We start from the raw sequence: 26,390 nt of genomic DNA on the forward strand, positions 1-26,390 counted from the left end.
TCCATATTAAAATTAATTGGCTGAAGATTGGGAAACAATCCAACTTATTTATAAGCACATGCAAATCTCTCCTCCTATCAATATGATATTTATTCTCAACAATTACATTAAGGTGACTAACTAGCCACTTTCGCAGTCATCTTTTTATTTCTCACTTTACAAACAGAATAATTTATAATTTATTTCTGCACTAATGCGACGAGTGCATGAAGCTGAAAGAGGAGTGTTAACCCCAGTAGCCGGAATAGATGCAAACCTTGGAATTCTGGAATGTCGAAAAAATAGTTGGTTTTCTCAGCTGAAGTGCCAATACCTCATATCCAAAGTAAGGTTTGGCCACAAATTCTTTCTTTGAGTTCCCTTGGACTTTCAGTACACAAGTAGTCTGGGATTTTCCATAGCTAGCCAAGCTTTTAGTTTTATCCTTCTTTAATATTCCTTGTGCATCCATTTTCAAGGGATCATAAATTGCTTTGTTGATGTCAGCAAGCAATTCTGTTGGGGAGTCATATACATTTGTTGAATTGAAAAACATCTGAAAGGCTTTGAGGCAGGAGAGGTGGAGTTCTTTGCATGCCTCTGGCATATCATCACCGTTGATGCCCTTATTCCCCAGAGCCTGTTCTAGAAACTCCTTCTTCTTTTCATCCAATATCTTCTGTATAATCCCAATTGACTCTTCAGCCCCCAATTTGGGATTTCCCTTCATGTGTAGCAGAACAAGGTTTGGCTTCCCCTCCTCTTGCTCCTTCTGCAATGAAATCATTAATTTCAATTTTCCCCATTGATTAAGATTATATTAAATCAACATGATGCTAATCAAGAATGTGGTCATTATGAATTTCTCGTCCGAGAGATTATCCCACCACCATGCGAAGTTATCTTTAGTCTATTTATGTGCATTTATTTTTTTTTTGTCAAAACATGTTTTATTAGTGATATAACCTAGGTCCCTAATATAATAATTTTGGTGTTCACCATAAAAGATGCATTAATAATATCATATGACAATATGACGGTTACATTAACAATTTCTCCTCATATACCTGATAGCTTTGAATTTCGTTCAATAGCCGTGTCAAAAGCATAAGTGAATTTGTAAGTGGATGACTTTGAGGGGACTTGAGGGTCTCTGATTTTGGAGGTGTATTAAGCAGAAGAGCAGCTGTAAGAAGAATAGTATGTGAAGCAATAGAGCTTTTGGCTACTTGGAGGTACTCAACAATTGACAAGGGATGCCCATTTCTACTCCATTCTGCTTCCTTTAACCAGCTTACAAATGTTTGATGCCACTAAATTCACTCGGCAAAGAGTACACAAGAAGAATAAGTAACACATTTTATTATTTTTTTACAATTATGTCAACTAAATTATTTTACCAAAAATCTTACTAGATCCTGAAGATAACTCTTTATATCATATCCATTTTGTTTGAAGAATTGCCAAGAAATGTCATCAACAAAGTCTTTTAGAGCCTTGAATATAGCTTTTCCATGTCCATCCAGTTCTTTTTCCTGCCATCTGTATGATGTACACATTTAACTAGCTAAAAATAATAACATGCGTTACTTTAAATTTCTATGCGCGGATTATATATAACTTTTATCTTAGAACATGTCTATGAGATCCAACACATAACAATTCATATATTGCGTGACAAATTTTATATAACTGGCGCACACAAAAATCATGTGTTAATATATTGTACCTAGCGACGGCATTGGCAAGAGCTTCCAATTCATTCATCGAACCTTCCTTGTCAAAAAAATCATCAGCAACTGTAACAAGGACTGCAGCTTTCACAACTGCGAGCCGTACATATGACAGGGAAGAATGTGATGCTGTTGAAGCAACGGCAAAATAACAGTACGCGGTTTTCTGTCGAGCAAACCCCATGTCAACAAGACCGATGTCCTTTGACCACCTGCATGATTAATTTTTCACCCAAAACAGAAAAAGAAAAAGAAAAAGAAAAAGGTTTTCATGGTTAATTAATTCCGGTTAAAATTTTTAAAAAATGGAAGTAAGTGAAAGTGTAGAGAGTGAATACGAACCTTTCTAATTCCCTTAATTCATTTCTGAACATGGACTGCCGTAGTGTGTAATTCTCCATGGCAAGTTGTAGTAGCATGGCATTGGTTTGACATGATAATCTGCGAGGTATTAATAAATTAAACTGCTTAATCAGAGATTTGACTGCCTTCATCTGTTCAATTAATTACTACTAATTTAATTACCTGCAGGATAAGCCTTTTCCTATCCATGGACCAACAGGCTCTTTCATCTCAATGAACTTCCTGTGCTCCAGATGATCCAACCGAGCAAGCCATGGAATACTAATTTCATGCTTAATCTACTCAAGGGAGATATGAAACAAAATTAATTAGGGTACGATTAAATAACTAATTATAATGGTTGAACGTATACCTGGTCGTGCAAATTCTTAGAATCTTTTAATGTATCCTTTTCTAGTATTCTTTTACAGAATTTTTTAACATCCTCAAGCTGACTTTCTCCTGTAAAGGTCACATCAGTTGCCCTGTATACATTATATATGGCACTCAGAAAAATTTCATGGTGCTCTTCTATGTACACCATTATATCTTCATCACGAAGGAACCAGCAGAACTTCCCTACAATTATTAACAAATTTTGGTATGTAAATCAATAAATAAACTGACTACAACATCGTAACGAGCCTATCAACAACCAGATATCAAAGTCATCACAAAAAGATACATTTGAAAGCATGTACATATCAGAATTTAAGTATTAATTGATCCTTACAAGGAGATACTGTATAACCGTGTAGTCTGAGCAGTCGAAACGCGATTGAATCTTTATATAGTTGCAGTGGCATGGCATGCTTTTCCTTGTTCTTTGGCTCTTTGCAGCTGATGTAACTTCTGTTTTTTTTTTTTTTTTTAAATAAAAATTATACCAACCAGAAATAGTGTGCATATATTGCTTAATGATGAATATTAGGTCATCACCTGTAAAGTTGTCCCAGCATACTTGTTATCTCCACCATGAAATGCTCTGCCAGTCCCAGCCTCTCAATCCGATTAACAAGACAAACCCTTAGAATGTCTTCATCCATGGGGTAGATCGCAGGAACTGTACACATATACCAGAATTGTCTTACTCTGAGTTGATGTGGTTAATTTGTCATTTTGTTTTACAAAGGATAATTTACATTACATATAAAATACACCCCCCGGGAATCAAACAAGATACTTCGAACGCAATAACAATGTTCTTAATCAACTAAACTATAAACCACTTGCGCAGTTCTTTTGTAATTCAGTAATAATGTTTTTGGTCAATTGTATACCAAAAACACCCTTTTAAGTTTAATTATCGTATTTTCATAAAAATTTCTCACGTCTGAAACATTCTACTAACACTATCCGGAGCTTTCACATAACTTCTTTAAGGCTAACATCACCTAAAATATTTTTTAAAGACAAATTTGCCCTCATTATTATTAATTATTTAAAAACAAAAAAGTCTTTTAAAATAAATATATTAATAAAATTAATAAAAATTGATTGAATCAAGAAAAACATTAACAAAACCTCTCTCTTGCCTCCACCTCAATCTTCCCCTTCCTTCACCCACCACCTCAGTGCAGACTCTGATTTTCTCCGGACTTTGTGTTCGGATCCTACAAACCAATTTATATTGACCGTTGAAATAGATCGTGTGGCTATATAGGTATTTTCATTTTAACAGTTGCCCATCCTTTTTCACAATTGTCGACGCGGCCACGGCGTCGATGTTTCTCTCCTCCCTCAAAAATCCAGAATCATATCTCCTTCCAGAAATTTCTTTTGTCCTTGACCGTCCATGTCGCCAGTATGGAAAAGAGGGCAGAATACAGAAAAGCGGAGAAGAGGCACCGCACCACCACGAAGAAAACTAATAATAATAACCACCAGAAAAGTAGGTCTTATCACCATAGAAGTTAAATTACTATTTTACCCTTTTTAATGTTAAATTGTTTTTTTTTTAATCTTTATTCGAGAAGAGAAATTTTAAGTGTTTCAAAAGGTCTATCTAAATTACCTATTAATGGAATTTCTTTTGTCAATCAAAAGATGATGATGACTATTTGATCTTCTATCAAAAAAAAAAAAAAAAAAAGGAACAATAATGTAAGTTCACAAAACTAAATTTTGTTGTTTTCTATTGGAGCCACACTTATATATGATTTTAACATATCCAATATTAAAAACTAAAAACAAAAAACACAAACCTCTCCTCCCACTCTCACGTCCCCTTCTCTCATTTTCATTTTAGAAACAAACAAAAAAGATATTCATACACATAAAGTGTATAAGGATAGGATGGTATATATAATTATCATGTATGATATTTGTACAGGAGGCAGCAGATTACGTGTCATAGACCAACAATCACATCATAGGAAGGAAACAACAAAACAAAAACAAATTTTATTGGGTTTTGGCCACGAGAATTCAATTTTAGGAAAACTAATGAAAAGGGCTTGAAAACTTTGAGTTTTAATGATAAGGACAAAATAAAGGGTAAAGTGAATAGTACCATGATTGACTTTTTAGTGTAAAAATGTGGTTTTTCGTTAAAGTGAACAGTACCTGGTGCTTTTCGTTAAAGTTCCCTTCAATTTTTGCAATAGATGAAATTGAATTACGCATGCATGTCAAACGTACCTGAGAACTCTTGACCAAAAAAAAAAGGAAAACTAATGAAAAGTGTTTGAAAATTTTGAGTTTTAACGATAAAGATAAAATAAAAGGTAAAGTGAATAGTAGCAAGTTTGACTTTTTAATGTAAAAATATGATTTTTCGTTAAAGTGAACAGTACCATAGGTTTTTCATTAAAACTCAAAAAAAAAAAAACTTACCTGAGAACCCACATCTTCGGACAATAGAATTCAATTTGGACAAAAATTCTTTACGCCCTGTCTTCATAAAAGCATATGCAATAGCTGATGGGGATTGGATTAACAGCCCATCTTCCTCGCTTTGGCATAGCAGTAGAGTCTCATTGAGGTTAATATCATATGCTTCAGGCAAAGCTTCCAGGTATTGCATGAGTTCTAGTGAACAATACTGTTGCTGATCACTAATTGGCACCAGCCTGCCCCAACAAAAACTAGATTAAATATTTTAGGATTTGGTTAGATAAATATTTCATCTTCAGTTTTTTAGTTTTTTCTTACTAGAGATGGAAAGAAAGTGCAACAGAGTGGGAGGAGGGAGGAGGAGAAATGCGCATGTAATGCAATAGAAAAGGAAAACCAAAACTAAAAAAGAAAATCCATGATAAAATTGTTTTTAGTTTTTAGTTTTCATGTTGTGTATTATTTAATGTGTATTTCTTCCATATTTTACCCATCATCAATCCTCTATCCTTATTCATCACTAACTTCTTTCCGTGAGAATGTGAAGGTAAAAGAGTCTCATATTGGTGAAATGAGAAATCATGCAAGGGCTTATAAGAGGTTGAATTACTTTCTATATTGCCAATTAGTTTTATGGTGGAACTTCAACTTTCTTCATTTCTTGTATTTTCTCTTTATTTCTATATAAAATATAAAAACTAAAAACTATATATACCTATGCATTTGGAATATTTTTGATCTCTTTTGGAAGACTTGTTCTACCAGCGCTGTTGAACCAGGAGAAAAATGAACATGCAGTCCTTTGTTCTCTGCAAGCTCCACCATTGCTGGGAAAACAATCACAAACCACTCAGGAAAAGAATTGTTTTGCTCTTCCAGTAGCTTCTCTGTACTTGCATGGATGAATGCCAGCCCTAAACAATAAACATAAGAAAAATTTGCAATAACCAATTATTCCAACTGCATAAATGGGTATTTTGGATATGGGTAATTCTACGGAAATCAAATTTTTAAACCAAATTATGTGATTGCTAATGATTGAATTATTAATTAAGTGTCAATTAACATGGTTATTTTCTATTTGTGGCACATCATTTGTTCTGCAAATTAGTTTTGGTTTAAAAATTTGGTTTCTCTAACATTATCCTTTCGATATTAAAATTTTCCAGGGTTTGCGAAATTTGATCAACTATTTTCCTTTTACGTACCTTTCTGAGCGGCATCATGGCCAACATCCCATGTGGCAAGTGCAACAATGCAAGCAAGAGTTGAAGTGAGGGACTCCAGGGTTGGAAAATGGTCATTATCTCCCCAAAAGCCTCTTGTGGTTTGGTGTTGGAGAACCCAATCCAAGCATCCCTTGAACAAGGGTTCATCCGATCCTCGATGAGGATTCGGAATCATCGACAGCCACGCAATGTCATAAGGAGAAGGAGGAACAAGAGAAACAAGATCAACATCGGGTGAAAACAATTCTTGTTTGACCTTCATAACAAGATTCTTAAGCAAAATTTCTTGAGAATCCATGCAATATTGTGTTTTTAGATACTCACACACTTGCAGGTACTTAGGTACTCACACACTCACAGGTACTTAGGTACCTACACTTGTTTTTTTTTCTTTTGTTATGTCTTGCAGATCAAGCATATAATTTCTAAGTTATTTATAGAGAGCTACAAGCATACGCATACTAATTTCCGTACACATTTGTTCTCGGACGAAGTTTCGACACAATTGCCACAGACATTAGTGTCAGCTGAAGTCAATCCATTGGTGCATGGTTCACGTTGGCCATTCCCCTATTGGCTTCTGTTCACAATAGCACCACTCAACGGGAACATTATAACTCGGATTAATGTTAAGGAGACTAAATTTTTTAAACTAAATTTGCAAACTAAATGATGTGGTTGTAGATGATTGATTTATTAACTAAATGTCGATTATAACTCGGGTTAATGCTAAGGAGACTAAATTTTTTAAACTAAATTTGCAAACTAAATGATGTGGTTGTAGATGATTGATTTATTAACTAAGTGTTGATTAAAGTGCTTGTTTCTTATTGGTGACACACCATTTGGTTTACAAATTTGGTATCCCTAACATTATCCTCATAACTCTGTTAGATTTAGATTTTCTTCTCGTCATGACTATTGTATTATTGATTTTTAATCGAGTATTTATCAATTATAATCAAATGTAGCCTCTAAATTCACAAATGTTAGTTTTTACAAAATATTTCAAATATAGCAAAAAATCTGATTGAATTGACCTAATACCCCAATATTAAAACCCATGTTATATGGGATTCTCACCAGCTTCCGCTATCCCTTCTTCGTCTTCTTCCCCGATCTGTGTAATAAACAAGTCTTCAAGCCAAGACCCTAATTCAACAACTTTAAACATACACACCAAAACCTAATTTGGTTTCTTCCCAATTTGAGTGCTAGCTTGATGGGAACTTCCATCCTTCTGGGTTAAAGATTTTTCAAAAATAATAATATTTATTGGTACTGTAGATCCAAATAAGGCCAAACAAATGCTTTGATTTCCTGCACCAAAAATTGAAATTCAATACTTTGGCAAAAAAAAAAATTGAAATTCAATAATGAAATAGCAATAAAATCAAAGAAATTAGAACATAAAATAAAGAAACTGAGCTGAACTATAGCAATCTGATTGAAAAGGTGAATTTCAACCCAAAAAAATCTAAAAAAGACGTAATATGTCTTCAAAATTAAAACCTAATTGCAAGAAATTGATATACGAACTAGCTAGTAACAATATGAAACTAAAAAACCCATAGACGTTAATCATTTTTTAATTGCTACCCAATTAGCTCAAGTATTTACCGGTGAGAACTTGTAGAGGCAGAGCCTCTACAGTCTCTATCTATTTTCATTTTGTTGAACTCCAGTCTCCATCTTTGAACAAACACAATAGATCAAATAGGTTTTATAGCTTAAGATGGTAAATTAGTTTTATTATAAGGGTATATAGGTCTATTCATACTGGTTTTTTAATATATTTGAAAGATATTATAAACATTGTCATTTTTTCAATTAGAGACTAAATTTTGGTTATAAATGATAAAAACTCTTTTTAATCCATCTTTACAAGGTAAGTATCCTAGACTTTCTATCACACCATCTGAATCAGTATAACTAATTAATCCACGAGCTAGCGACGGGGTTAAATTTTATGAATCTAAGATAAAGTATTACTAAATTATTAGACATATTGTAACATGAGTTAGTTTAAAACACGGAAAAAAAATTCAATTAAAACAAGTTTGGTGTCACTTAGTATTACAGTTTGATGGTATTCATTTTCACTTGTAAATAAGAGGTTTTAGGTTCAATTTTTGCCAAAGACGATTTTGAATCACATTATTGCTAGCTTATTGTAAGGTTAATCCCAACATTCCCTTCTCTTAATGTAAATAATATTAATTGTTAAAAAAAAAAAACAATTTAGTTCTAAATTCTGGTTCTCTCTTTTTTTTTTCCTTCTTTCCTTCCAAGTTTTTAAGTTCATTGCTGTTACATGTAAGAAGCGTTGTCCCGCATTAATTTAGAGATTCGACCGATCATGTCATTGTCTTCTCTCTCTGGCATATGTCAGTTGTGTGTGTGTGGGGGGTGTTTATTCAGCTGAGAATAAGTTAGTCATTATACTCTATCGCTGGCATAAGTCATGCATATGTCGTCAGTTTTGCGTGTGTGTTTGTGTGTGTGTGGTGTTTATTTAACTGAGAATAAGTTTGTCATTATACTCTTATCGCTGGAAAATGTCAGTTTTGTTGTGTGCGTGCGTGCGTGTTTATTCAACTGAGAATAAGTTAGTCATTATACTATATCCATGCAGTATTATAGTACCCGAGGGCCTGACAGAGGCACATTAATCATGGTGGTCAAGCACGCTACTACAGTTCTAAATACTTCCTAATTAGTTAGCCTACTTAACGTAATACGCATGTAGCAGAAATTTATTGATGCCCGACGGCTAAGGGTATCTGGCAGACATATGGACTTTTCAACGTGGTACCAGATTATTCTGTGCGAGCACAAGGTGTAACGTAATGAAGCAAAATAGACACATAGGAGTTGTGAGGATGTGAAGGTAAAAATGTTTTACATCAGTAAAATAAAAAATTTTGTAAGGATTTACAAAATGTTAGACTATTCTCCATATTGCCAATTAGTTTTATGGTGAACTTTTAACTTTCTTCATGATATATATCAAATCCGGGTTTCATGTGTGAAGATCAACGGCCATGTGTGCTCCATGTCATCCAATTTGTATTGTTCACATGTTTGACTTGAAAATCTCACCCCATAAGAATTCAAATACAATATATAAATTTAAACATTGTTTGATAACTATTTCGTTATTAATTTTTATTATCTTTTTTTATGTATTAATATGATAGCTAATCGTTACTTAGTACTACGGTATGGTGATATTCATCTTCACTTTTAAGTGAGAGGCCTTAGGTTCAATTCTCACTAAAGGCGAATTTGAACTACATTATTGCTAACTCATTGTGAGACTATGCCTACACCCTTCCCTTTAGTGTAAAAATATCGTTTGTTGTACAAAAAATATTATAGCTAATTAAGTATACCTAAAGATATAGTTACGTACTTGGTGGCCATAACAAACACAACTAATCCGATTAGTGCTTATCTGAATATGGAAATGGTCCATGATTTATGACCACGGTTTATATAACCACACACATCACAAGACTGACCGAGTGTGAATCCGAATACTTGGAGGCGGCCTGCAAATAGTTGAGACTAGTATAAGGGACAGTCTTAATCATGTTGAAGGTTGAGACTAGTATAAGGGAGAGTCTTAATCATGTTGAAGGAATACAAGTCTGCCGATATATAATTCGGCGTGTGTCGTGATCCATGATTGATGATTCAATGGACTAATTGAAGTCCCTATACCTTTTCCGCGTTTTCTCAGTCTCATGGATTTGTAAACATCTGGTCTGGCAACCAGAATCTTGGAATAAACTGTTGTTACCTTTTGGCAATGTTCTGTTTTCTCTACCTCATCTGGTTTGGGTTCATGTTGGATATGTCTTTTCTTTTGGTCGCCTTTTATGACTAAACTTATATAATAAAAAAATAGGATTTTTATCATAAATAGTCTTTGAAATTGACTTTTACCATCAAGATGGTCCTTAAAATTGAAAATCAATCAATATAATCCCTGAAAATAAGTATCGCAAATTAATGTGGTCATTCGGTCATATTTTAGTTAAAAATTTTATATAAGTGAATGCATATAAATGTTCATCATTCAAATTGTTGTAGGCATAATTTACTGAACTATATAAAGGTCATAGAGAGAGAGGGGGTGCGGCACATAGAGAGAAAGAGAGAGATGTGTAATTGTGGGGTGTGTTCTATTCCACCCCCATTGTGCCTTTATTTATAATAGTAGGGAAGGTTAATTCCTTACCCTTTAGGATTACAACATTTAATAGGTAATCTACTCCTAATAGGAATATAAGAGATATTTCAAGATATACTAGGATTTACACAATCACATTCCTAATCTAATAGGATTGCAACACTCTCACTTGAGTGTGTAAATACTCAAGTATATGGCGCATCAAGTATTTAGTGATGAAGTAAATATAGTTGATGAAGTCGTCGGCACAATGAGTGAATGCGAGTCTCAAATCAATGGAAGAATGCATAAAAAGTACAACTCACAAAACCTCGCTATGGTAAAACCCAGGGTGGGAAAAAAACCCATAGACTAAGGAGAAAAGTGAGAAGTTGCATTAAGTAAAAAATACACGTCTTTTGGACGCAAGTAGTAGAGCTCACAAGGTTATGATCAGCCTCGGATGGGTGCCTCGTTAAAACCTAGTTAGGTAGCAAAAATCCAGTGGGAAAAATACTCCTAATCGTAGGGAAAAGAGTACATTAAAATCAAGTGAGTATACTTCTAGATACTCCCCCTGAGTTTGACATAACTTCCAAATGAGAACTACAAACATTGCATAGGATAGTTAGGCATACCAATTCCTCAGACAAGCTTCTGGAAGGTTGACTTTGGCAGTGACGTCATGTAGAGGTCGACAAGGTTGTCTAGGATCGGCTTGCATGACTTCAATCTCCTGATGCTTTGCTGATGTAGACGCAATATGTCTTGGTGTTGACTTCGTTAATGTATCATGGCTTGGTATGGTTGATACATGCGACATAATCTTCATGGATCATCGTTGGGACTCAACGATGGATGAAAACAACAAGTACTTCGAGAAATGCTCAACAAAAACTCTTAACCATGTCTCACTTGTGGCGTAGTGAAGTGAGGTGAGTCTTAGAACAATTCGAAGGTTTCCCAACTAAGGTCATATCGTGGACCTTCCAAGATATTGCAATATCCCTAATGGTAAAGTATTAACCATTTGGGGATTTTGCCTTGTGCGAGTTCAATAAGTAACTAGCGTCTGCATAATAAACAAGGCAAGCATCATTCCGAGGATTAGGGGGTTGGATCTGCTCGAGATGCATCGGGATTTGCCTATGTAGTACCTTCAGGGCACGTCTTTAATACCAATTTAGTGGTTACGTGTAGGCGTAGTGTTGCATCTTTACCAAGATCAACAACGCATGAGATGTCATGTCTAAATACAATGAGCTAAGTACAATGAAGCGCAAAGTTGAACTTAGATATGGAATTTCGGATTCTATAACCTTTTCAAGGGTTTCATTTGCATATAACATATGGACAATCAAAGGTATACTCAAAAGTGACACATTCGGGGTGTAGTTCGACTGATAGACCAATATACCGTCAAAACAATGCTTTAATTTTATGTCAAGGCATAATTGAGTTTCCTAAGATCCTTCATCTCAAATTCCATCTTCAGGTGAGAGTCAGTTTTCTCAAGCTCTTCCAGAATCTTAGTGAGATTCGTGTTTAACGACATAAACTGTAACTCTAGCAATTCGGAATAAAACTTCATAGTTTAACACGTAAGGGCATAACTCATCCCTGACTAATCAAATAATCACGTAGACAGGTATACCACATCCGTTGGATTTTTCAATCCATAAGTGAACACCTTAAAACAAGTTAAGAGGGTGTTCCATGGCTTGGAACTATTTGAACCAGTTCATGTAATTCTTCAGGAACTTACATGTAAATCTCCGTATCTATATCCTCATGGAAAAACACTAACCACATTTCATGATGCTGCTATCAATTACAGGACATTTGAGAGAAACCTTACGCCGTAAGATGTACATCATATCACACTATTTCATTCATCTCATAACGCTTCCTTTCTCACTTGTAACACAACAGGGTTACCTTGGGTAATGTAGGAACGACAGGTCCAATACACACTTTAGTAAGGAATTTGATATGGATTGTAACTTTAGTTGTCCAATCAGTTCTACATTGTCACTTAATCAACGAAACACGGTTTGATATCGTCGCTTTTCATTTATGTCGGTAGCTACCATATAAATGAAAATATTATCGATGATAATCTCATTTCAATTCCATTTTCTCATCCAAACTAGTATACTAGACCAAGAACTTCAAGTCTCGGGATTAATCCGGATTAATCTCATGAGATGGAAATGATTTGAGACAGCGATCGAGTTTAGATTCATTGTTGTGCCCTATCTTCCTTTTCTAGTGAAGTGAATCCTACGAACCGAATGATCTGTCATGCTCCAGGCCAAGATAGATTGATTAGCTATCCGCCGGTGTACCAGACCGTCCAAAAGGGGTGGCACACCCTCCAAGGATGTTGAAATGATGTCCGTTAAGTACGTCTATCCTTGTGGGCATGTTTGCAGCTGGTATATGATCTCGTCACTTTAGCTAGATAAGAGGAATGCGTCTGGAGCAATATTCTGAAATCTAGAATTCATCGTACTTGCTTATCACACTTGTGCGGTATGGAAATCGAGATGAGACATAGTGGGTAACGTCCACGCAAATTCAGGCCATTCTCTAAGAACGTTGACGTTCTTATCTCCCCCTAACGGCGGGAAGACTGTCTTATTAAAGTGATAACCCGCAAATGAGTGGTAAAGAGATTGCGTGCAAGGGCTCGAAGAAAGCTAGTGTGAAGGAAAATCATGATCGACAAAAAATACACATCCTTCTTTGAGGACCCATAGTGGTACGTTGCGGCGGCGTAACTTGGCACATGGAATGCACACCCAAATACGTAAATACGAAAATCGTTAGGTTCGTACCCAGGAACCAACTGTAACGTCATATAGGTTGGGTGGCAATTGGCCTCAAGGCGAACCAACATAACTGCGTACAAGGATTGCATAGCCCTAGGCAAAAACTGAAAACTTGGTACGTGTAAACACGGAATTCCTGCAATGAATGAGACAAGAACACGTGTACAAAATAATATTTGTATTAATGATTTAGGGGTTACAATCTCTTCTACAAATTTATCCTCTGATTCTATCTTTGAAACGTGTAGATGTAGTGTTGTTGATCCAAGGGCCGTCGAAGCTTGATCTTGGATGAACAGTTGATGAATGATGAACACCTTATTCAAGGGCCGTCGGGGCTTGATGTTGAATGGGTGGAAGTTCTTCAAGGGGCGTTGGGGCTTGATCTTGAATGAGGATTTCACGAAGAACAAAGAGGGCTTTCTTGATCCTTCGGGATTTGCTTGAGAGCTTCAAAGTTTCGAGGCTTCAAGGCTTTGGTGTGGTGTGACTTCTCTTCCAATTTGGGAGTAGAGAAAGTGTATGTAAAAATCCTCCCCTTGATTCTTTGATGGAGGAGCCTATTTATAGGCTTTGGGAATGAACCACCACCATCCATTTATTTTGGTGGATGTTGTAGGTGAATTGGTGGATTGTTGTAAGTGAATTTGGGTGGATTGTTGTAGGTGAATTTGGGTAGGTGAATTTGGGTGGAGGTTGTAGGTGAATTTGGGTGGAGGTTGAATTTGGGTGGAGGTTGTAGGTGAATTTGGATGGATTGTTGTAGGTGAATTTGGGTGTATGTTGTAGGTGAATTTGGGTAGGTGAATTTGGGTGGAGGTTGTAGGTGAATTTGGGTAGGTGGATTTGGGTGGAGGTTGTAGGTGAATTTGGATGGATTGTTGTAGGTGAATTTGGGTGTATGTTGTAGGTGAATTTGGGTGAAGGTTGTAGTTTTAATGCAATGGTCAACATTTATTTCACTAAAATTTCAATGTTTACAAATGTAATTTTAATGCGATGGCTAACATTTATTTCAACGAAATTTCAATGTCTACAAATGCCCCCACTTCAAGGCGCGTAGTATACATGTGCTTGTCACGTGTAGAAGATGCGTTTTGAAGTCCCTTAATGTAGATGTCGATCTAAGGGCCGTTGAGGCTTGATCTTGAACTGGTCTGAGAGTTTCTTCAAGTGCCGTTAAGGCTTGTTCTTGAATTTTGTTTGAAATTTCTTCAAGGGCCGTTGAGGCTTGATCTTGGATGAAATTGGACCACAAGGAGCTTCACGTAGTAGACGATCCTTGGCTTTGATAATGGATGAATCGGCACGTATTTTGTTGTGCTTGTTGACTTTCCACAGCTTTGATCTTGAACTAGGCTGGAGGAGTTTTCTGGTTTCCTCCAAAGGACTTTCCACAGACTTAATCTTGAACTGGATTTGACTCAAGGGTGGTGGACACTTGATCTTGAGTCAGGGTCATTGAGGCTTGATTTCGAATTTAAACATGACCACGAGCGGTTTCAGGACATGCATGCTTTGAAAGATCAAGGAAGTTCGCAGCATTTTCATATGAACCCTGAGCAGTTTGGTCAACAGTATGATCTTCAAGATTGATGGGCTCTTCTTCCAGTTGGTGACTTGATCTTTAAGGATTATCGAGGCTTTGCTCTTCGGTGACGGTGCCAGCGAAGGGTTGTTAAAGCTTCTCGAGCCTTTTGGTTAGAGCAACGCTGTCCAGCTTGGATCTTTACTTGAACTCTTCCGTCTGGATTGTGTGGTTATGCAGGGAAGGGCTTCATGTTTCATGATTTGTTCCAGCTCATTGTATTGCATTCTTCTCTGCTTGTTTCTTTTGCATAGCTGAAGCGGTGTGCAACCTTTTGCCTTTAAATGGTTCTTCGGAGCACCATCTCTCAGCGACTCACCCATGCTTGGCAGCTTCAGTGCAAAGCGCCGATGTTAACAAATCCACACTCCTGAAGCATTTGCTGAGGGAATTCGAGACATATCAGCAGTTGAAGATGAGCACTCGAGAGCAACGCTAGGTAAGTAACCAGGCAAAGGTTCCGGGCAATCAGTTCCTGGTCGGACATTTAATTTCAGGTTTCGACTGATTGCATCCTTTCTCCTTGTTCAGCAGGCAAGAGCAAGGGCAAAGGAAAAGATGGGGGAAGAGCATGATATGAGATACCTTTGCTTTCGACCCCAGTGATATGAGATACTTTTGTTTTTGAAGAAGTAGCGGACGATCAGCACATGCATTCGTCGTGCTTGTCTCCATATGCTTCGATGCATCATCTTCATCTGCATCATCTTCACCTGCATCATCTGTTTTCCAGGCAGACGTAGTAGACGAAGAGGAAGCAAAAGATGTTGAGGATGAGTATCCGAGAGCACGGCTAGGTGAGCAATCAGGCAAGGTTCCAAGCAGTCGGTTCCTTACCAGGAGCTTGAGTGGAGGTTCCGACATATTGCTTTCTTTATCCTTGTCTTCGCAGTGAAGAGGGAGGACAAAGAAAAGGATAGGGAGAAAGCATGCTATGAGATACTCTTGCTCTCAACCCCAATGATATGAGATACCTTTACTCTGGTATGGCTTGGTTGAAGAGGCGCTTCCAGGGAGGAAGAAAACTGAGTTTTGGTTGCAGATGCCCTCGGCGAGGAAGAAAGGTCAGGCTGGATGTGTTTTCAGGGAGGAAGAAAACTGAGTTTTGGTTGCAGATGCCTTAGGCAAGGGAGAAGGGTCAGGCTGGATGTGTGTCTTACTATAGGATGGAGGTCGAATTATATGGTGAGCTCTCAACATCAAGTGGCAGGGTGAGCGTGGCCTTGTCACCCACGCTTGTCGTCAGAAGTGCGGTAGTTGGCATAATGGACCTCACGCGTTTTCAACTTTGTCAGTGATATCTGACAAAGTTGCACGTGATAGCCGAAAGCTGAGATTGTGTCTGACAAGTGTCGACGAACTTTACGCAGGAAAATCTGGGTTTTGAAATTCGGAGAGTGGTGTCTCTTCGATTTATGAACGAATGGTTGTGCTGCCTCTCATTTTAAAAAGGTGTCAATTGTATTCAACACGCACAATTTGAAGGTTGCCTGCCCGTGAAAAATTATCTCTGCTACTCTTTGCTTCATCCAACCTTTTTCTTTTAGTATTTTTTTGAAAATGGCTTCCCCTTTTAACATTTGCTTAGATTTGAGTCTTAGCAGTGACACAGGTGCACCGCGTCAGGGTAATGTATGGCGCCCGTCTTTTTTTTCTTCTAATGGCCCTCTTACAGTTGAGGACTCTGTGATGAGGGATGCAACCACGGCTACGGTTGTAGCTAGAAACCTCATCACTCCTAAAGATAATAGGATACTTTCACGACGGTCCGATGAGTTAGCTGTTCAAGAGTCCCAGGCTCTCAGTGTCCAGTGTGCGAACTCTGTTTCCAGCATGGGCCAACGCTTACTTGCTCGAACTCGCCAGGTTGAATCATTGACAGCCGAGGTGGCGGCTCTTAGTCAAGAGATTCGGCAGCTCAAGCGTGAGAATAGAGAGTTGCATGTGCTTGCAAATAGTTATTCGACGAGCATGAAGAGGAAGCTTGATCAGCTGATGGACTCCGAAGGTCGAATTCAAAGTGACCATCGGAAGTTTGTGGATGTATTCCAGAGGCACTTTTTGCCTTCGTCATCTGGAATTTGACCAAGTATTGAGGCTCCGAATAAGCTATCTTCAGTGCCTCCCTCCTTTAGGGTTCCACCGAGTACCAAGGCTCCAAGTACTGAGGCTTCACACAAGTGACATTCGTGAAGGCTCTTTTTTTTTTTTTTTTTTTTTTTTTTGTGTAATTCCTCGGAGATATTAATGGACATGCCTTATTTTATTCAGTATGTTGTGTTGAAACGCAAATAAAACGCATATCTGACTAAGATGCATTACTTCCCTATGCACCCACTTCCTTTTAGATGGTGACTAGTGCACCCATTTCTTTTTAGATGGTGACTGGAATCATCATTTTGTCATCACCACCCATTTCCTTTTCCATTATTGACTTTGCGAATAGTAATACACACTCGTGAGTGGCTTGACGATAGCACAGTTGGTTTTTTTCGTGGCCTTCCTCACTGCATTGCGTTCTTCTCGCATGCGGACCATCTTTTCACTTGCACAATCACCTTATCACAATCTTCATTGGATGCGGATTGCTTTTTACACAGTCACTGCATCGCATGCGGATCACTGTTTGCACAGTCACTGCACTACATGCAAACCGGTTTTATTTGCAGCCTGTTGAGACCAATATATATACACACACGCATTCATACACACATGCATACATACATAGGGCATTGCGTAGCCTTTACATAGACACTGCACCAGCTTACTGCCCTGCATCTTAACTGCACTGTCGTGTTTCTTTGCTGCGACGTGCTCTTCTCGTCTGTCGTGTGGTGAGCTCGGTGTTGGACAAAAAGTGGTGCAGCTTTTTCAACCCCATCGCCCTGCAGTCGGTTACGTCTATGTTCATCGTGTTCACCCGAAGTCTTCACTGCGGCAGAGGAAAAGCTCACCATCATCAAAATTAGGGCAGCAACAACAAACTTCATTATCCTGCAAGCTTTAGGGAGAGTTGCAGGAGAGTATGAGGACAGAAGGATGAAGGACTGCAGCATGGTTGCTACAACCGCTTGGGCTTCCGTTTATCGTCTTCGATGGCGCTGTAAATGTTTCCACCAATGGAGAAGAGGAAGGAGAAGAGTCAGCGGAAAAGAAGGTGTTTGCAGACGAGGTCGCGTGGCTGACTTGGAGGTCCACTTACTTCGGGTGTGCGCACCATGTGTTGCAGGTGGGGTTTTGCTGCGTAATGCCTTTTGGTCACAGTTTTCCCTTGGTGGTGACGTTGGCGTAGTGCTCACCTTTGTAATATGGCTTTGTAACCAAATCATTTCTTTAAAGAAATAAAATATTCATATCTTGACTTGCTATTTATTCTTCAAAGTGTTTGTGTTTTTGTTGGTGATGTGACTGTACTTGAAGTTTTGAAGTTTCAAGTTGCCTACGTACCCCCGATTGATGAGGGATCAAGTCATAACGTAGTTCAAATGAACGATGATTTTTTTTATTTTTATTTTTTTTATAGTGATTTTGATGATGATTTTGCCGTACACAGTTTATGCTCTTGCGGGCCAGGAGCTTTGTGCCGTGTGCAGTTTAGGCTCATGCAGGCTAGGAGTCTGATCGTCGCCTTTTTAGGGGTAGTAACGCTTCAAGAATCTACCATTGATGGGACCGATCTTCAAGCCGTCTTCTGCCATGATTAAGTAGGCGCCGCTTGTGTAGACCTCTTGTATTACGTACGGTCCATCCCACTTTGATGTGAACTTGCTTTTTGTCTTGTGAGTTGTGATGATAGGCCTTCGTAATGCAAGGACGAGATCTCCAGTTTGGAAAGACCTTGGGCGGACCTTCTTGTTGAATGCCTTGGATAGCCGTGCTTGGTAGCATTCCAGGTGTTGTTGAGCTTCGAGCCTTCTTTCGTCAAGTGATTCCAACTCTTGAAGGCGCAACTTTGCATTCTCTTCATCAGTCAAGCCTTCTTGTATAGCCATCCTAAGTGAGGGGATTTGACTTTCTAGCGGTAGAACAGCTTCCACGCCATATACGAGAGAATAAGGGGTAGCTTGGGTAGGAGTCCTATGCGTCGTCCTATATGCCCAAAGTGCTTCGCTTATTCTTTTGTGCCAGTCTCTCTTTGTTCGGCCGATCACTTTCTTTAAAAGGTTGCACAATGTTTTGTTGAATGCTTCTGCAAGACCGTTGGCCGGAGCATGATACATGGAAGACTTGTGTTGCTTGAACTTGTATTTCTCACAAAGCTCGTCTACAAGTCGGTTGGAGAACTGTTTTCCATTGTCAGTGATAATGTAGCGAGGCACACCATATCTGTGGATGATATGCTCTTTGATGAAACGGACAACAGTTTCCTTTTTTACTTCCCTTAGTGGTATGGCTTCAGCCCACTTGGAGAAGTAATCTGTTGCAGCTAGGATGTAAGCTTCTCCTGCAGACGACTTTGGAGTAATTGGTCCCACGACGTCCAATCCCCATGCATCGAATGGCCATGAAGCAGTTGTAGGGTGTAATGGTTCAGGTGGTTGATGTATGAAGTTGGCGTGGAATTGGCAGGCTTGGCACCTTTTAGCATGTTCCAGGCAATCCTTCACCATACTTGGCCAGTAGTAACCCATTCTCTTGAGCTGGAAATGTAGCTTTGGTCCAGATTGAGGCGCCCCGCACACGCCTGAGTGTGCTTCTTCCATGGCTTGATTGGCTTCTTCCTCACCTAGGCATCTCAGAAGTACTCATTCGAAAGAGCGCCGGTAGAGTGTTTCTTTGTAGTAGAGGAAGCGAGGTGCTCGTCGACGTATTTCAGAGCGGTGTCTAGGATCATTTGGAAGTTTTCCATACTCCAAGTAGTCAATCAATGGTTGTCTCCATTCTTCAACATCGACTGGAAGTACCGAGATGACATTTGTATCATCTAGTAGCATTTCGGTGGCAAGGGGGATGACCCATCTTTGGCAAACTGGCACATCTGCAGCTTCGTCTTCTCCTAGTGTCATACTCGAGGCTAGGTTAGCGAGAGCGTCTGCCATTTGATTTTCTTTTCTCGGCACATGTTCTAGTGTTACGGCCTCGAACTTTTGTAGCAGCTGAGTTACTAGTCGGAAGTACGGGACGAGATCGTCTTTCCTCACCTCATATTCAGTCAAGAGTTGACTAATTATGAGCTTGGAGTCGCCATATACCTCGAGGGTTGTGATTTCCATGTTGATCGCCATTTGGAGCCCGATGATTAGTGCTTGGTACTCAGCGACGTTGTTGGAGCACAATTCGCTTAGTTGGAATGAATAAGGTAGTATTTGCCTTTGTGGCGACATGAATACTACTCCTGCCCCCGCTCCGTCTGCTCGTGCGGATCCGTCGAAGAACATCGTCCATCTCGGGAATATGTCAATGTAGAATACCTCCTCGTCAGGCAAGTCGTCTGAGATTTTCCAATCGGCTGGGATTGGGTGATCGGCAAGGAAGTCTGCTAATGCTTGTCCCTTGACGGCTTTAGCTGGGACGTAAATGATCTCGTATTGATTGAGAATCAACGCCCATTTAGCTAGTCGCCCTGTCAAAACTGGCTTGGACATGACGTATTTAACCGGGTCAGCTTTAGCAACCAAGTGGATGGTGTAAGCATGCATGTAATGTCTGAGCTTCTGGATGGCAAACACCAAGGCAAGGCACATTTTTTCTATTGGGGAGTAGTTCAACTCAGCGCCGGTGAGTGTTCGACTCAGGTAGTAAAGCGCTCCTTCTTTCTGGAATTCGTTTTCCTGTGCCAAGAGTGCTCCCACTGAACTTTCCTGAGCGGCGATGTACAATATGAGTGGTTTCCCGGGCACAGGCGCCCCCAGGACAGGTGGACTTGATAAATATTTTTTTATGCTTTCAAAAGCATTGTGGCACGCTTCGTCCCATACGAACGGGACATCCTTTTTCATGAGTCGACTAAACGGTTGACAACGCCCTGCAAGGTTGGAGATGAAGCGTCTGATGAAGGCTAGTCGTCCTTGTAGACTTTTCAGCTCGTGCAGGTTTCTTGGCTCGGGCATGTTTTGAATGGCCTTGATCTTTGATTGGTCCACTTCAATGCCACGGTGCTTGACAACGAAGCCGAGAAACTTTCCAGAGGTGACGCCAAATGCACACTTTAACGGGTTCATCTTGAGGTTGTATTTTCGCAGCCTTTCGAACACTACTCGCAAATCCTTCAAGTGATCTGATCTTTTCTTTGTTTTGACCACCACGTCGTCTACATAACATTCTACGTTTTTGTGTAGCATGTCATTGAAGATTTTCTGCATTGCTCGCTGATATGTGGCTCCAGCGTTCTTTAGACCAAAGGGCATCACCTTGTAGCAGTAGATACCTTTTGGAGTGCGGAATGCTGTTAGTTCCTCATCTTCGAGAGCCATACGAATTTGATTGTATCCAGAAGAGCCGTCCATAAATGACAGTGCCTCATGGCCAGTGGTTGCGTCCACCATGATTTCGATGATCGGCAAGGGAAAGTCATCTTTCGGGCAAGCGTCATTGAGGTCCCGAAAGTCTACACAAACACGTATTTGTCCAGATTTCTTAAGGACGATGACGATGTTGGAGATCCACTTGGGGTATTGCACCTCTCGAATGAAGCCTGCTTCGATTAGCTTGTCAATCTCTACCTCGATTTGTGGAATGAGCTCGGATCGATAGCGCCTTTGAGTTTGCTTTATCGGTCTCGTTCCAGGCTTAACTGCAAGATGATGTACAGCGATGACAGGGTCAAGGCCGGGCATTTCCTTGTAAGTCCAAGCAAAGACGTCTTTGTACTCTAATAACAGTTGGTAATACTCGTCTACCTCGTCCGCACTTAGCAGCGCACTCACGAAGATAGGTCTCTGCTCCTCTTTTGTGCCTAAGTTGAGCTCCTTGAGATCATCGACCGTGGATTGCCCCCCATCCTCAAGTTGCGGTGGCGCAGCAGTGACATCTTCTTCGGGGATCTTATCTTCTTTGCTTTCTTGGATCGTGATGTGGAAGACATCTTGGAATTCCTCTTCGGTGTCGTCCTCTTGGGCTGGTTGGCATGAAGATTGTCCAGTGTGGATGATGGTGCGCCTTCTTACTTTTAGTGGTCCATTTGTGTCCACCTCCAAGATTGCTTGGCGCTTCATCCTTGAAGGAATCGAGCTTCAAATATCACATTTTTCTGCTATCATGTCGAGCTTTTCTTCCTTTGACGTTGTCTTCCTATTTCTAGAAAACTTCTTGTTGTCTTCAAGTCTTTCCAAAGCTGACTGACGAGGAAGAGAGCTAGTCGTGTTGCTTTGCTTCTTAGGTTTTGACAACTTTTCAAAAACAGAGCTTTGGGATGCTGGCATGTTAAGTCTCTTGAAGACGGAGGTTCGGTTTTGACCACCAATACGGTTAAGTGATGACATTCTGGGTCTTGAACGATTCATCCTATCGAAGACTGACGTCCAAGGGGTGGATTTAGGCTCATCATGATCTTGTTCAATACTCACGCTGATGTGTTGAGTGCTAGCATTTTTCGCTTTGCTTGAAATCTTCACGGGTGCATTTGATGTGAAGCCTAGTCCAGCTTTGTTGTTATCAACTCCGTAACCGTGCTTCTTCAACTTCTTTTGAGTCTCGGTGAGGTCACGTTCTTTATTGTTAACGGTGTTTGAAACCTTCTTTCCATGATTCGAAGAAGAAGCGAAGTCGTAGCCAGCTTTCGACATGAGTTTATAGGCGTTTGGATCAAAACCTTATTCGGTCCTCTGGGTTGGGAGAAAGCTTGGTTCCACCCCCTTTGGTAAAGCTTTTATGAAGCCTTGTGGTAGTCTTGCGACCTTAGTGTCGCCTAGCTGTGTCAGAGGTAAAACTGCATTCATCTTGAGCAACTTTACATTATCCATATGCCTCTGTGCATCGGCTTTGTTTGCTCCAGTTTCGAACGGAGATTGACCATTCTTTCTTCTCGACATCGGGATGTATCGGAAGACGGGTGTGTTTGGTCCATTTGAGGGCGTCCTACTCCCCTTTGTTGTTGCACGTTTAGCCAGCTCATTATCGTTCTTGCTTGAAGACGGCGTAACTTCTTCTTCTTACTTCTTGGGCATGGCTTGTCGCTCCTGCTTTTTAGGTGTTGCTTTGCCCGTGGATTTGATCTCTTTTGGAAGAGCTTCGGGCACCATGTCTTCATCCATGTAGAACTTGGCGTCTGAGAAATGTGATTCGGCTTCAGTGAATGGTTTGGTGTCGCCATAGATCACCTTCACTCCTTCTCGGTAGAATTTTAAGCATTGGTGAAGGGTGGACGGTACTACTCCATTCGCATGGATCCAAGGCCTTCCTAAGAGTAAGCCGTAGGAAGTTCTTGCATCAATCACGTGGAATATCGTGCTCGACTTGAGTTCACCAATAGTCATCTCCACTCGGATCATGCCCATCGCTCTTTGTCCTCCTTGATTAAAACCTTGGATTAGTAGACGACTTAGGGACAATTCATCCGCCTTGATGCCGATTGTAGTCATTGTCGACTTTGGCATGATGTTTATGGCTGATCCACCATCCACAAGCATGCGGTTGACTTTGTGCCCCTTTACATACCCAGAGACGAAGAGAGGACGGTTGTGAGGCTTGGATCCTAGCAGCAAGTCTTCATCGGTGAAATGGATTGCGTCCTCGATGGCACAACATGTGGCACATTCATGTGGCCGAGGCTTCAAGCCTTCGTTCTTGCTTTCTTGCCCTTCGTGTTCATTGGGACTTTCCAAGACAGCTGCTAATGCTATTCGCATCTTCTTTGGTAATCGTAACGTTTCCTCAATGCTAAAGTGTGTTGGCAGACCTTCTTCGAGCGTGAAAGTTTTTTCTCCCTCAGTGGTTATATCTTTGCCTTTTGAAGGTTCTTCCATTTCTACTTCGACCATGTGGCATGCAGCGATAGTGCACTGTTGGAAGAAGTCAATCGGGAAGTACTCGTACAAGGAGATAGGAATGCGTGGTTCTTGCTCCATAGGTTCCCCAGCATACGTTGGCTTATTGACTTTTACGTTTCTTTTAGGCTTCCTACTGTTGCGGCGACGGTATTTTCTCACTTGTTCCACCTTTGGTCTTGTGGCTTGTGGTTTTGGTTTCCTTGTTTTTTTGTAGGTCACCAATGTCCATCCTTCATCATCATCGGTATACGCATCTTGTTCGTTTGCCCCCGGCGATGGTTGTGTAGAAGGCGCCGTGTAGCTTGCACATTGATGGGAATGGTCGGGTGTCGTTTGGAGAGGCACGGGATCGAAGGATCCGAACGCCACCGTAGTAGTATGTGTTGCGGCTGTGTCCTCAAGGTCTAGCTCGATTCTCCCTTGTTGCGCTAGCTTCATAATGAGTTCTTTGAGGACGAAGCACTTGCCCACGTGATGACTTACGATACGATGGTACTTGCAGTACCTAGGATCGTTCGTTCGATTCATTTCTTTAGGGCGCTTGCACTCTGGTAACTCAATTACCTTCTTTTCCAGCAAGTCATCTAACATCGCATCCACGTCTGAGTCAGGAAAAGGGTACGTCTTTTGCTCCAACTCTCTCAAGGTGTTTTTATACTTGTCTTGGGTGCGAGGAGGCTCACTTCTCTTTGTCTCCTTTGCCTTGGTCTTGGAGGAAATCTTGATAGGCGCAGAGGTGGTCTTGATAGGCGCGGATGGGGTTTTGATGGGGGTAGTGTTGACAGTAAAAGTTTCCTTGGCAGGCTTTTTTCCAATCTTGTCCACACTCGGGGCGAACACCTTATCCTTCTTGAAGTGGGTGATCGGCTCATTCTTTCCGTGATTGGCGATACTCAGCTCCATGTCGTGGGAACGCGTTGCCAGCTCCTCAAACGTCCTTGGTTTTATGCCTTGGAGAATGTAATGTAACCCCCAGTGCATGCCTTGAACACACATCTCAATGGCAGAGGTTTCAGAAAGCCGATCTTTGCAATCCAGACTTAATGAACGCCATTTATTGATGTAGTCGACGACGGGTTCCTCCTTCCACTGTTTCGTACTGGTCAGCTCCAGCATGCTTACGGTGCGGCGCGTGCTGTAGAAGCGGTTGAGGAATTCCTTTTCTAGCTGATCCCAACTGTTGATAGACTCGGGCTCGAGGTCGGTGTACCAGTCAAAGGCGTTACTTTTCAGCGAGCGCACGAACTGCTTGACGAGGTAGTCTCCTTCTGTTCCAGCATTGTTACAGGTTTCAATGAAGTGGGCGACATGTTGCTTCGGGTTCCCCTTTCCATCGAACTGCATAAACTTTGGTGGTTGATAACCCCTCGGCATCTTCAAAGCGTCAATCTTCTTGGAGTAGGGCTTTGAGTATAGTGCGGAATCATGTGAGCTTCCTTCATACTGCGCCTTGATGGTGTTGGCGATCATCTCCTGCAGCTGCTGGATAGAGAGAGACCCCATGAGTGTCGCCGCTTGGTCTGGCTTCAGCGTCTCTTCGACGTTCTCCACTGGAGGTTCCTCATCCTCGTCGTTTTCCCTCTTTACTGGATTATCCCCTTGCCTGACTTTCTCATCGGGCTTTGCATCTAGTTGGTTAACGAGTGCTGCGATTTGCAGGTCTTTGTCCTCCACAGTCCTTGTGAGTTTTGCGATTGTTTCACTCATCTGAGCCAGCTGCTCCTCAATTGAAGTCGCTCCAGCAACCATGACTTGCATGGCTATGCCGCTGCTTGAGTCGGCATCAGAAAGTAAGGATTCAGAGTACTTCCTCTGGCTTTCCTCTCTTGGCGCCCTGAGTGAGGCCAGGGTGATCACCGATTTGTGCCTCGGGTGCTCTTGTGCCTTCGGCGGAGTTGATGCAGGGGCGGAAGAGGCGGCAGAAAGAGCTTTTGCCTTGCTTCGAGTTATGATGCCTGAAGTGACGCCCCCTGTCGTGATGACGCTCTTGTTTCTTGCATTGGCAGCGATAACAACTTGGGCCTTCCTTGACGCCATTTGTGCTTGTTGCGGATTCAAAGATAGAGATGAGAGGTAGAGACGATCCCACCGGGCGTGCCAAATTTGTAAACACTGAATTCCTGCAATGAATGAGACAAGAACACGTGTACAAAATAATATTTGTATTAATGATTTAGGGGTTACAATCTCTTCTACAAATTTATCCTCTGATTCTATCTTTGAAACGTGTAGATGTAGTGTTGTTGATCCAAGGGCCGTCGAAGCTTGATCTTGGATGAACAGTTGATGAATGATGAACACATTCTTCAAGGGCCGTCGGGGCTTGATCTTGAATGGGTGGAAGTTCTTCAAGGGGCGTTGGGGCTTGATCTTGAAGGAGGATTTCACGAAGAACAAATAGGGCTTTCTTGATCCTTCGGGATTTGCTTGAGAGCTTCAAAGTTTCGAGGCTTCAAGGCTTTGGTGTGGTGTGACTTCTCTTCCAATTTGGGAGTAGAGAAAGTGTATGTAAAAATCCTCCCCTTGATTCTTTGATGGAGGAGCCTATTTATAGGCTTTGGGAATGAACCACCACCATCCATTTATTTTGGTGGATGTTGTAGGTGAATTGGTGGATTGTTGTAGGTGAATTTGGGTGGATTGTTGTAGGTGAATTCGGGTAGGTGAATTTGGGTGGAGGTTGTAGGTGAATTTGGGTAGGTGGATTTGGGTGGAGGTTGTAGGTGAATTTGGATGGATTGTTGTA

The 26,390-nt window shown here is 40.6% G+C and overlaps 2 protein-coding genes and 1 long non-coding RNA gene across 3 annotated transcripts; all 3 read right to left on the bottom strand.

The window, feature by feature from the left end:
• On the bottom strand, positions 1-1,917 carry LOC139193903 ((E,E)-geranyllinalool synthase-like). The gene is made up of 4 exons (XM_070817745.1): positions 1,709-1,917; positions 1,392-1,521; positions 1,047-1,292; positions 1-751 (listed from the first exon to the last, which is right to left on the bottom strand). The coding sequence occupies exons 1-4, from the start codon at positions 1,894-1,896 to the stop codon at positions 227-229; spliced, it is 1,089 nt and encodes a 362-aa protein (XP_070673846.1). The 5' UTR covers positions 1,897-1,917; the 3' UTR covers positions 1-226.
• Positions 1,918-2,052: 135 nt separating this feature from the next.
• LOC139193559 (uncharacterized) lies at positions 2,053-2,904 on the bottom strand. The gene is made up of 3 exons (XR_011577776.1): positions 2,788-2,904; positions 2,238-2,633; positions 2,053-2,153 (listed from the first exon to the last, which is right to left on the bottom strand). It is a non-coding gene; the product is annotated as an uncharacterized lncRNA (long non-coding RNA).
• Positions 2,905-2,989: 85 nt separating this feature from the next.
• Positions 2,990-6,416, bottom strand: LOC103450227 (S-linalool synthase-like). The gene is made up of 4 exons (XM_029096738.2): positions 6,098-6,416; positions 5,605-5,803; positions 4,890-5,125; positions 2,990-3,117 (listed from the first exon to the last, which is right to left on the bottom strand). Exons 1-4 carry the CDS (start codon positions 6,414-6,416, stop codon positions 2,990-2,992), a joined length of 882 nt encoding a protein of 293 aa, XP_028952571.2.
• Positions 6,417-26,390: the final 19,974 nt, after the last annotated feature.

This window comes from Malus domestica, chromosome 17 (assembly GCF_042453785.1).
Source record: "Malus domestica chromosome 17, GDT2T_hap1".
Classification (NCBI taxonomy): Eukaryota; Viridiplantae; Streptophyta; class Magnoliopsida; order Rosales; family Rosaceae; genus Malus; species Malus domestica.

Excerpts from the sequence above, each read along its gene's own strand:
- LOC139193903 (XM_070817745.1), bottom strand. The coding sequence starts at position 1,896 with ATGGGGTTTGCTCGACAGAAAACCGCGTACTGTTATTTTGCCGTTGCT. Across the intron at positions 1,522-1,708 it reads CTTGCCAATGCCGTCGCTAG|ATGGCAGGAAAAAGAACTGG; the intron begins GTACAATATATT and ends TACATCATACAG. Across the intron at positions 1,293-1,391 it reads AGAGTTATCTTCAGGATCTA|TGGCATCAAACATTTGTAAG; the intron begins GTAAGATTTTTG and ends GAGTGAATTTAG.
- LOC103450227 (XM_029096738.2), bottom strand. The coding sequence starts at position 6,416 with ATGGATTCTCAAGAAATTTTGCTTAAGAATCTTGTTATGAAGGTCAAA. Across the intron at positions 5,804-6,097 it reads CCATGATGCCGCTCAGAAAG|GGCTGGCATTCATCCATGCA; the intron begins GTACGTAAAAGG and ends TTTATTGTTTAG. Across the intron at positions 5,126-5,604 it reads AAAATATTCCAAATGCATAG|GCTGGTGCCAATTAGTGATC; the intron begins GTATATATAGTT and ends TTGTTGGGGCAG.